Source organism: Apis laboriosa, unplaced genomic scaffold, assembly GCF_014066325.1.
Source record: "Apis laboriosa isolate Shangri-la unplaced genomic scaffold, ASM1406632v1 scaffold9_cov152, whole genome shotgun sequence".
In the NCBI taxonomy this organism is placed as follows: Eukaryota; Metazoa; Arthropoda; class Insecta; order Hymenoptera; family Apidae; genus Apis; species Apis laboriosa.
The window spans coordinates 1,901,094-1,911,848 of NW_025224966.1; the positions used below are offsets into that span (position 1 = coordinate 1,901,094).

Here is a 10,755-nt window from a genome sequence, read left to right on the forward strand (position 1 = left end):
AAAATAAAAATAAAATCATACAAAAAAAAAAAGTTTTTTTTCATATTATTTTATTTTTTATTATATTATATTATATATTATTTTTATAAAAAGTATTAAGTGAAATTTAATTAAAATAAAAGTAAAAAATATAGTAATTAAAAAAAAAAAACATGGCATACTGCTTATCTGCAGTGCCTGTATATGGAAGCGACAAATTATAACCTCGTCTGACCTATTCGATTGCCCCCCAATTTGGAAATCGCGGTAGTTCGAGGAGCGACGTGAAGGACTCAACCGTGCAGGCGTGCAGATCCGAGATGATGCTTAAAGCAAAACACCACGAACTTGCACGCGCAATCGGGAGCCAAACACAAGCTACTTGAAGCGACCACGTGACAACACCCACTGAGCAGATCTGCCATATTTCTACGTTAGCGATCAATGTTCAGCTGTGCCATCACTAGCACACACTTCCGATAGTTCCCGTTTGATTCTGTTATATAAAGCAACAGAATACTATTGGACCACTTGCGAGAAAAGTACACATCATAAATACCATATATTATCAAACTTTGGAGAAAAAATTATACATTTAATATATAATTATAATTAATATTGTAACAAAGTATAATATTTTAAATTAAGATAATCACATTATTAAGGTTTTCTAAAGCAATTTTTATACGTTCATATAAATACTATATTTAAATGCTTTACTCGAAAGCCATCTAGTAGTGAAATTGATACTAAAATTGTATTATGAATCGACAATCGATATACTATACAATCGATATTTTAGTTTGATATAGTGAATTTATAAAATCGATATATCGCGTATATGGAATATATCGTTCATTTAAGTTTAAAATTAACAGAAAAATCATATAACCTGTTTACGTTAGAATTAATTTTATTCATATGTTGTCATCAAGTACAAAATTAAAAAGCACTTAAGGAAAATTTTCCGATTCTTTTAAAATGTTCTTTTAAAAGAATAAGCCTAATGTATTACAATGGGTACGGTGCATGCATCAAGAAAAAAATTAGAAGAACCAAGTGTAATAAGTAATGAAGATTGTATACCGTGCGAAGCAGAAGACAAAGCACCAGGAAATCCTGGTAGTTTCGAAGATATACATAAAAAGGTTAAAGATCTATATCCGCAAAACTTTGAAGGTGCGCGGCTCATCATCAACAAAATTCTTAGTCAACATTTTAATGTGACACATACTATTACTCTCAGTTCCGTTACCCCGTCTGGATATAAATTCGGTGCAAAATATATTGGTACAAAAGTGGTTAATCCTAATGAAAGATATCCTGTAGCTTCGGGAGATATCGCACCAAATGGAAATTTGACCGCCTCTTTTATGCATACGATTGGATGTAGACTTAGGTACAAATTATCGGCACAAATTGCCGATGGAAAATGCAAAGCATCGAGTTCCAGTCTGGAATATCGGTCGAATGATTTCACTGTAGCGATAACCCTAGCCAATCCAAAATTTACAAAGAAGCAAGGAACAGTGGTAATACACTTTTTACAATCGATCACATCGAGAATTGCGTTAGGAGCCGAGATTGCATGCCTTCGTGGCTCAAAAGTTCCAGGCGGTCAACAGACGGTCATGTGCATGGCTTTTAGACACAGTACAGGACTTACAACATTATCTGGGACTATAGGTGAAGCGGGTCTTCATCTTTGTTATCATCGCAAAGCTAGCTCGCAATTGGAAATTGGGGTCGAGTTAGAAACAAATACGAGGACACATCAGTCAATTGCTACTATAGTTTATCAAGTAAATGTACCATATGCGGATCTTCTTTTCCGAGGTATCGTGAATTCTGAAACTACAGTCGGTGGTGTATTTGAGAAGAAACTATACCCAATTCCAGAATCCTCACTGATTATTAGCGCACTTTTAAACCATAGAAAACAACAATTTCGTGTGGGAGTTGGTCTTAATATTGGACAATAATGAAGAATGTATGATATAATTTGTTATGTGTAACTATCATCATGTTTCTTTTTTTCATTATTTATAAGAATAATAGAATCATTTCAATAATAACAGAAATTAACATAAGATGATTGTAATTATTTCTTTTAAAATTTTACAAAGTGAAAAAACTTTTGCAAACGTTACAATTTTCGTCGCGCAATAATTTGCGATAATGTATCGATCGCATTATATATTTTAAAGAATTGTTATGCTTACATATATATTGTAAAATATCTGAAAACTTTGCATGACGCTTTTATGTTGATATAAACTGAGTCTGTAAAAATAAAATTTTTGAAATTTTTTATATAATAACTGAAATGCAAATGTCCAACACCCTAATACTGTCACTTTTATCATTAAAAAAAATTTTTTTAACAACTAATATCTATTAATCGAATATTATTTTAATCGTCTCCGTTTGCTATCCTTTCATCCAAATCGTCGTATTCATGGAAAGCAGTTGTCTTTAATTTATCAAAATTCACTTCAAATTTTTCACTAAGAAGTCCATTTTCATCGGCGTATTCTAAAATATCACAGATCAATGGTGATTCCACACCTAAAACATACTCGCATGTTTTTGGTTCAAGTAGAAATAGAGAAACGCTGGATGGACTAGCTGTATGACTTTCAACGCATTTTAATTTCACCTGAAAATGACCAATATTTTAATAACTACATACAAAAATAAATAAATTACAAAATTTACAGACATATAATACCTCCGTTTGCCTCGGATTGCCAGTCTTATCGCAAATAGTACCATCACTATAGAAATGAGAAAGATGTTTCCGTAATTCTGGAGCCTTTGGTTTTTTATGTGGATGTGCAGCAATCCATTCCAAATGTTTTTGCTTATCGAATTTACCAAGATTTACTATAGTTTTTTTACCATCACGTTCAATATGATATTGAACCACAGAACGTCCATAACAAAATTCATATTTCCACCATCCATTGCCCTATTTATATCATATCATATATATTATTGAATAAAATATAATAAAAAGATATTATCAGAAATATAATATTTACCCCATGTAAACAATTTTTTCCACTTAAAAAGTTCTTTACTGGACTTACTTCCGCTGGGCTAATACCTTGATCTGTTAATGAATTTATAGAATCTTCAATGTTATTATGTTTATCAATAACCCCAACGGGATGTATTTCAACTCTAACACGCGCTTCTCCATCCTGAAATAAATGTAAATTAATTAAATTTTCAATTATGCGTCATGCAAAACGAACTTTCTTACGAGAATAGTTACAAATGTTAATATCAATTGTATGAATTTGTTAGAAATAAGAATGCGTTTTTCTCTTAGTTATGAATATTAATAAACAAATCCAGTTCCATTTATTGTTAAATTATGATTTTATAGTATTTTATTTTATTTTATAATAATTTATACTTATTTTGAAAATATATGCTTCATATAGCATTTTATGTATGTGATGTAACATTAATCCTTAATTAAAAGCAATATGTGAAGCAAAAATGACAAATACCTTAAATTTAGCTGAATAAGTAAAGCAGTGGATATGCAATGCTAAAGATAAAATGGTGCATAAATAGCATTCATAATGTTATTGTAATATTTTTTTGGAAAAATTGTAGATTTAAAGGAAATAACTGTATGTAGAAAAGGAAGGGACAGAATAAGATACAAATTAATGGCGACAAATGACAAGAACCATCAAGCACTTTGGCCTGATCCCAAAAATACAAAATATTCTGACCTGGCCCTCCTTATCTACATGGAAGATTGCATAGACTTTCTGCAGCTTGTCATCCTGTGCAACAAATAGTTAATTTAATGTATGTAGACAGTAAATAATAAAAATAACAAATCGAAAATTGTTATACACTAAAAAGACTAGCTTAAAGGTACAAGTCAAAATTACTTCAAAAATCTTTCATAAAATAGAAATATTTAATTAGTTCAGAAAAAATATATAATATTAATTAATGTATTGTTTTCTACTATTGAATGGCACATTATTAGAACATATTTAAAAATCTATTCTTATTTGAAAATTTTGCATAAAAATGTGTTTCATATAAATCAATAACAAAAATTATCACTACCATACACAGAAAATATAAGTAAATATATTTTATTTTAAATAACAATATTATATACATATGGCACAAGCATAGTCAGAAATAAATAACTGAATACAAAGAACGCACAGAAGATGGTTTTACCGTTACTTTTTGATATCGAAGTTTTAGACTTTCCATTTCCATTGCAACAAGAGATCTTGGCTTTTTTGGAGCATTGTCAAGTGGATGGCAATTAATTTCATTTTCGCCTGTAGCTTGAGGTTTGTAGTCAGGATGACTACATAACAAAGGAGAGAGGACAATAACCTCATATTCACAGCTAGAAGGTTCTTCTAATGAAAATAATTCATGTTTACCATGCTGATAACAAACATACAAAACTTTTATCTTTCTTGGCTTATTAGTTAAATCACAAACAGTGCCATCAATCATTTCAATTTCAACATATGGCATATTGATTCCATCAACTTTTTTTACTGGTATATTTGCTTTTTTAGTAGGATGTGTTTCTTTTTCTGCATATTCAGCTAAAAACTTTACCTCTTGTAATTTATCAAAAATACCCAAATAATATTCTTGAGTCTTTACTTGTTTTCCATCTCTATCTTCATGATATTGACGTGCATATCGTCCATGGCACAATTCATATGACCAATAAGATTCAACCTAAAAATATATATAATTTTTATATAAAATTCAATTTTTTATATAATTTTTATATAGTATATTAATAATATTTATAATGTATACTCTATAAGAACAAGTGTTTTGTTTAAATAATAGTGATAAAATTTCTGTTGGATTTGGTCCAGTATATGGTTCATTATAATCTTGTTCTTGCTCTGAATTATCAACAATTAAGCATTGATATCGTTCCTTATTTGCAGTCGTTATAATATAAGGTTCTACATTTTGTCTAGATTCCTATTAAAAATATATAATATATATAATAATATAATATTAATTTACATTTTTTAATATTAATATTTTTTAATATCAATTTTTATTTTATTAATACTTACTAATAAATCCGAGCCACCTTTGCCTGGCCAATTAATTTTAAAAAGAACTGTATCATCGAAACTTCTGAAATCGTGTCCATATACAATAGTAATTATAATACACAATACATTGTAAATACCACAGTATTTCCACATTTTAATAAAATTGCAATTATTTCATCATATCTTTAGACAAAGTCTATATGAAATATCTTCGGACTTATGACGACAGCAATATATCTACGTTAGGTCATTTATGTTTCGTATCACAACTTAATGGTTAACAAACATTTGTCCATATATATTTAATAGACACTATATTATATGAATACATTTAATTTGAAAATAATTTATATTTTATATTTTATGTATAAAATATTCTACTCTACTTGTTTCAATATTCTACTTTATCTGAAAAGATTTTCTTACGATGTTGACACTATACTTATAGAATTTTTAGTTCTTTGATTAACCCCAATTATATCCAAATACCAATAATTTTATACCACGTGAACAACATGCGTGGTCATTTTTTATTACAATGTTGTTCAGCTTTATAAAATATAGTGGAAGAAGAATACTTGATAAAAACATATAATTGTTTATAACAATTTTTTTTTATAAGTCGAATTTGTTTTTTAATTCTATAACAGGAAAACTTTGTTTTCATCTTTGAAGCTCAGGGTCTAAGAAAATAGCTGTACGCACCTATCTTGAAAATATCAAGTGATATTTACGTATCAATACAAATTTTATAGATGGCGTTTACAACCTATAAAAATTCAAATTCCCGCGCAATCAATTAAATTATATAAACATATTATTATAAACTGAATAATTTTTCTTTAAACAATTTAATTAATTTATAAATAAATATTGCCATTCTAATAGATCTAATACAAAAATTTATTCCAATTACTATTAATTTAACACATTGTAGAGAAAGATCTCATGTTCGGAAGTTTATAGAACCGCCATTGCTATTAAGTAATCTGACAGCGATTCGACGAAATCATTTCTATTGCTAAAATTTTGTGAGTCTGGTGTGCCTTCTCGATAGTAATACGTTTAGTCTGTGATTCGTGACCAAGAATCGAAATCGGAAACTGATCGAAGCAGGAACAGGCATCAACTAGTTCGACCTTAAAAGTCATTTGTCGTTCATCGTATATTTTATAGACGAAAATCTGTGATAATTCCAGAACGCATACTTTCAACTATAATAACATGTCGGATACAAGACGACGACGAAAATCTAATCAGTCTTGTGGTTCTGACGACCTCTCGGACTCTTGTGAAGAATTAAATGCAACGAAAGAAACCCAGGTTAGTTGCTATAAAGGTGTTTTCGATTTTGCATTTTGAAGAATTGAAATAAATAGTTTTATTCTTTTTTTCACGATTTCACTTCCAAGTTCTTATTGTTCATCAAACTTTTTGCTTCTTATTGAACTGGATCGAAAGTTCAACGGAAGACTCGATTAAGTGGATTAAGTAGACTGCTGTAATACTTTTTCGTAACTAAGTAGACTTTTCTTTATGTTCGATTTACCGGCAAGTGGTTTTGCGTATTTCATAATTTCATTGCATATAAAAATCCAAATGAGATTTTGTATATTAAATATAAATAAAATGTATTTTCATAATATCAGAAAAAAATTTTCAAAAATAATTTTTTAATCTGTAAATATCATATAAGTTATTATAGTTCCATTTTTTGTTTCTTTGTACTTCCTTTATAAATTTTTACTTATAGAGCAGTGAACAAACTGATGGTCATCAAGATTCGGAATGTGAAATTTATCCTTCTGATTCTGATGCTGAATCTCAAGATGGTGCATTGCGAGAAAGTGGTGATGGCCAAGAAGAAGAAAAACCACAAAAAAAATTAGATGATGATGAAGACAGACGTAATCCACAATATATTCCTAAGAGAGGAACATTTTATGAACATGATGATAGAACAACTGATGAAGTAATAGATAGTACTGCTGAATCACAAAGTGAAAGAGAAACCAAAGAAAAAAAAGTATGGAAAGATAAAGAAGATAGGTGGGATCATGATCGATATAATGATGAAGAGCAAGCACCAAAAAGTCATGAAGAATTAATAGCAGTTTATGGTTATGATATAAGAAATGAAGAAGGTCCACCTAGAGCTAGAAGAAGAAGAAGATATGGGTAAATATATTTTTAAAAATACTTTAATTTTTATAATATTCTTTTCTTCAAATATATTATATTTTTTAGTCGTGGACCTAATAAATATACACGTAATTGGGAAGATGAGGATGCATATGGAAAACCTGGGAGTAATATTCTAAATAGGAATAGAAGATTTAATAGAAGTGGTGAAGATTTTCCAGCTCTAGGAACAAATAAAAATGCTTCTGCACATGTAGAAGAACCAGTAATCTCCTCAGCTTGGTACAGCAGTAAAAATAAATCACAAAATAAAGTACCAAATTTTCCACCTCTACAAACTCAAAATGATACAAGCTCAAAAACGAAGTCTAGCCATACATCTACTACTCATACGTATGTAATAATTTTATTTAAATGTATTATATTTATTACATTTTTTTATTTATTCAATATATTAAATAAAAATAAATATTTCAATTTTTTTATTTATAGAAATGAAAATAAAGCTCCTAATGAACCTACAAATCCAGCTTGGAAAAAAGATACTAAACATTCACCTCATACACAAAATAGTAATGGAAATAGTGGAGCTGGTGGTGATGCAGATAAATTAGTTAATACAAAAACCTCTCCAAGAGATAATAACAAGAGGAACATTCAAGAGTCTGTAAGCTTGGCAGCGAGTAAAACTCGTGGACGAGGATTCAGAACAAATGCTAATAACAATATGGTCACCAATAGAACAATTGAGACTAAACCAAAGGGACGTGGAGCGGGTCCAATTTCCACAGAGAATAAAAGAAATAATATACGAAGTGATGATGAACAACAAATTACTCATGATATGAAACATATTAATGTTAATGATAGTGCTCAATATCATCAAAGTGGAAGACATAATAGTGAGTCTTTAATGTTTATTTATTTATAAGTAATATTATGTATTATTTTGTTATTTAATATTTTTTTAGAAAGCTTTTATGGGCAATCCTCAAATCAACAGAGGACAGGAACTGTACCTCCAAGAATGCAACAACAATCTCATTCACAACAACAACAACCACAGCAACAACAACAACAACAGTCAATTCAACAAGACAGTTCTGCCAATAGGCCAAAACGTTATTCTAGTTTGCGACAGCGACCTACTATTTCAGATAATCCAGGTCAACAAAATTATCCACCACAACATGGACAACATAATCAGCATAGTCAACATAGTCAACATAGTCAACACAATCAGCATAATCAACATGGACAACATGGCCAACACGGTCAACATGGATATTTTTCTCCTCAAGGTATATGCATATTCATGCATTAAAATTTTCTTTTTTTCTTTATAAAATATTTTTATGGATATAAATATGGATAATAATATAAATATATTTATGTTATATTAATATTTAACTTATATGTACATGTATTTAGCTGGAAATTCAAGAGGTGTTTTAGATTCACAAGGTGAGATAATGTAGGTTATTTAAACACAATGTTTTATTTATTTCTCTTTTTTTCTTTCTTTCTTTCTTTTTTTTTTTTTTTTTTTATTAAATAGACATAATCCTTCAAGTACACGGATAATTATGTTTTATTTTTTATTTTATATTATTATTTAATTTTATTTAAATTTGTAACTATGTTCATATATCATGTTTCATATTTTTTATTTTTATAGGATATCCTCAAAGTCATTTTGAACAATCTACACCTGTTGCTACTGCAACTGCACCTTTGGCTGGACAACCTGTGATTCCTATACCACCTAATGGTCAACCTGCTAGTTATGCTCCGCCACCATTTTTAGTACCACCACCGCAATTTATTCCTCCACAAACTCCAGCTAGTATAATTAATTATGTTTCTGGTCCAAATGGACCAGCATTTCAACCGAATTATCAAGGTTATCAAGGCTATAGTCCACCAGTACAGGTACATTTTATCTCAACAATATGGTCACACAACAATATGGTTAAAATTTCAAAATTATATTATTTTGAAGTTTCCATATGCTTATTTTATATTTTATAGCCACAGCGTCCTCCACCTCCACAAGAATTGTTCCAACCGCAAGGTTGCACTTATTATAGTCCAGCTCAACAACAACAACAATCAGCTCCAATGAGACGGCCAAAGGCGGCTATTCCTATTCTTCCACCACCTGAAAATCAACAACACCAAACCGGTCGAGGAAGAGGTAGAAGCACACAGCCTCAACAAATGAATCAACCTGGTAGTATACAACAGACTGAACAAGAAGTTAAAACTAATTCGGTGGAAGACGATCAGAAGATTATATCAGAACAATTTGATAATATGCAAATTGAACAACCTACGTCAGATGTTCAAGAAACACAGAAAATCGAAGATTCGAGTGTAATAATGAATACTGTGATTGAGAATACTGAAAAAGAGAATATTAAAAATATCGAACCTGAAGCTACTGTGAATTTAGAAAATACTACTGCGGATCAATTAAATGATATAAGTGCTAATGACTCATCAAAAATCATTATAAATGAACAAGATATTATTCCACTTAAAACTACGCAAGTAATAATTGAAGAGACTAAAAATGATTCAAATAAAATTGAAAGCACTACGACTGAAATTACTGCTGTTGAAGAAACAGCAGCTTGAGAAAACATCGCACAGCGTGTAACGTATCTTACAAAAAATGTAATTGTTACATTTCGTGAGTATGAGTATGCATATATTATAAAATGCTATGTAATTTTATTGAAGTCTGTATAGCAAAATGATCTTCACAAATTATTTGTGAAATATTATAGGAATTGGATGTGTGCGTATCTAAAACATATTTTGAATGACTATCTAATTCCATTATATTGTTGTATATTTCGTAGTTTGCATTTGTATTAATGTTTCACTACGAATTCCATCAATCTGCTGCTATCATTAAATATCATTCTTCTATATTGTTAAACTCTTTTCATATATGAAATCTACTAATACTTAATTAGTAGAAACGATTAGTGTTAAACATATTATTGTATATCGAGTATTAACGCATGCAGCATTGACTGATGAAATCATCAATAAATCGATATATCTTTTTAATACAATGGCTACTGTAAATAGGATATAGTCAGGTCAGTAACCTTAATACGTGTTATGTCTTTTGTGTACAAATGAGTTTGTACCGTGATTTAAGTAAATGATGAATGAATGGAGTACATTTATTAGGTAAACAATTACTTAATGCTTTAATTTTATTTACATTAGGACAGCAAAAAAAATCTTCGATCGCATATATTATGAAGAAATAATCGTTATATAATTTAGTATATCTTAAAATCTAATTAAGACAAAATTGATACTAACTATAAAATTTATCATTTATCCATTTTAATCGACTTTTCATAATAGCTTCGAAAGGTTGATATCGCGATAATTTTTTTTTTAATACGCTTATAAAAATATGCTTTGTTACTGGCAAGGTGAAATGGAAAGATAATATATTGATAAGAAATTTTTCCATATATGACTAAATTTATTTTCCTCTTTTTGAGTTATTGAGTTTTTCAAA

The 10,755-nt window shown here is 29.3% G+C and overlaps 3 protein-coding genes across 7 annotated transcripts; 2 read left to right on the top strand and 1 right to left on the bottom strand.

Moving 5' to 3' along the window:
- Positions 1-931: 931 nt before the first annotated feature.
- LOC122719723 (mitochondrial import receptor subunit TOM40 homolog 1-like) lies at positions 932-1,984 on the top strand. The gene has a single exon (XM_043945796.1). It carries the CDS (start codon positions 996-998, stop codon positions 1,959-1,961), a length of 966 nt encoding a protein of 321 aa, XP_043801731.1. The 5' UTR covers positions 932-995; the 3' UTR covers positions 1,962-1,984.
- Positions 1,985-2,060: 76 nt separating this feature from the next.
- On the bottom strand, positions 2,061-5,659 carry LOC122719722 (endoplasmic reticulum lectin 1). Of its 4 annotated transcripts, none has more exons than XM_043945793.1 (7): positions 5,082-5,659; positions 4,810-4,983; positions 4,207-4,725; positions 3,732-3,785; positions 3,024-3,185; positions 2,711-2,950; positions 2,061-2,638 (listed from the first exon to the last, which is right to left on the bottom strand). In XM_043945793.1, the coding sequence occupies exons 1-7, from the start codon at positions 5,214-5,216 to the stop codon at positions 2,393-2,395; spliced, it is 1,530 nt and encodes a 509-aa protein (XP_043801728.1). In that variant the 5' UTR covers positions 5,217-5,659; the 3' UTR covers positions 2,061-2,392. The 4 variants fall into 4 exon arrangements, with proteins under 4 accessions (XP_043801728.1, XP_043801726.1, XP_043801730.1 ...); XM_043945791.1 differs by having other exon boundaries at positions 4,201-4,725; positions 5,082-5,657; XM_043945795.1 differs by lacking the exon at positions 3,732-3,785.
- A 435-nt stretch (positions 5,660-6,094) lies between these two features.
- Positions 6,095-10,708, top strand: LOC122720022 (protein CASC3-like). 2 transcript variants are annotated; one of them, XM_043946416.1, is made up of 8 exons: positions 6,095-6,386; positions 6,817-7,241; positions 7,311-7,598; positions 7,698-8,107; positions 8,177-8,506; positions 8,637-8,669; positions 8,884-9,137; positions 9,237-10,708. In XM_043946416.1, exons 1-8 carry the CDS (start codon positions 6,288-6,290, stop codon positions 9,843-9,845), a joined length of 2,448 nt encoding a protein of 815 aa, XP_043802351.1. In that variant the 5' UTR covers positions 6,095-6,287; the 3' UTR covers positions 9,846-10,708. The 2 variants fall into 2 exon arrangements, with proteins under 2 accessions (XP_043802351.1, XP_043802352.1); XM_043946417.1 differs by lacking the exon at positions 8,637-8,669 and having other exon boundaries at positions 6,096-6,386.
- The last annotated feature ends 47 nt before the right edge of the window (positions 10,709-10,755 follow it).

Bases quoted from the DNA above. Each gene is read 5' to 3' on its own strand.
- LOC122719723 (XM_043945796.1), top strand. From the start codon at position 996: ATGGGTACGGTGCATGCATCAAGAAAAAAATTAGAAGAACCAAGTGTA.
- LOC122720022 (XM_043946416.1), top strand. From the start codon at position 6,288: ATGTCGGATACAAGACGACGACGAAAATCTAATCAGTCTTGTGGTTCT. The intron at 7,599-7,697 runs GTATGTAATAAT...TTTTATTTATAG, and splicing joins CATACATCTACTACTCATAC to AAATGAAAATAAAGCTCCTA. The intron at 9,138-9,236 runs GTACATTTTATC...TATATTTTATAG, and splicing joins GCTATAGTCCACCAGTACAG to CCACAGCGTCCTCCACCTCC.
- LOC122719722 (XM_043945791.1), bottom strand. From the start codon at position 5,216: ATGTGGAAATACTGTGGTATTTACAATGTATTGTGTATTATAATTACT. The intron at 4,726-4,809 runs GTATACATTATA...ATATATTTTTAG, and splicing joins AAAACACTTGTTCTTATAGA to GTTGAATCTTATTGGTCATA. The intron at 3,186-3,731 runs GTCAGAATATTT...CATTTATTTCAG, and splicing joins ATGTAGATAAGGAGGGCCAG to GATGGAGAAGCGCGTGTTAG.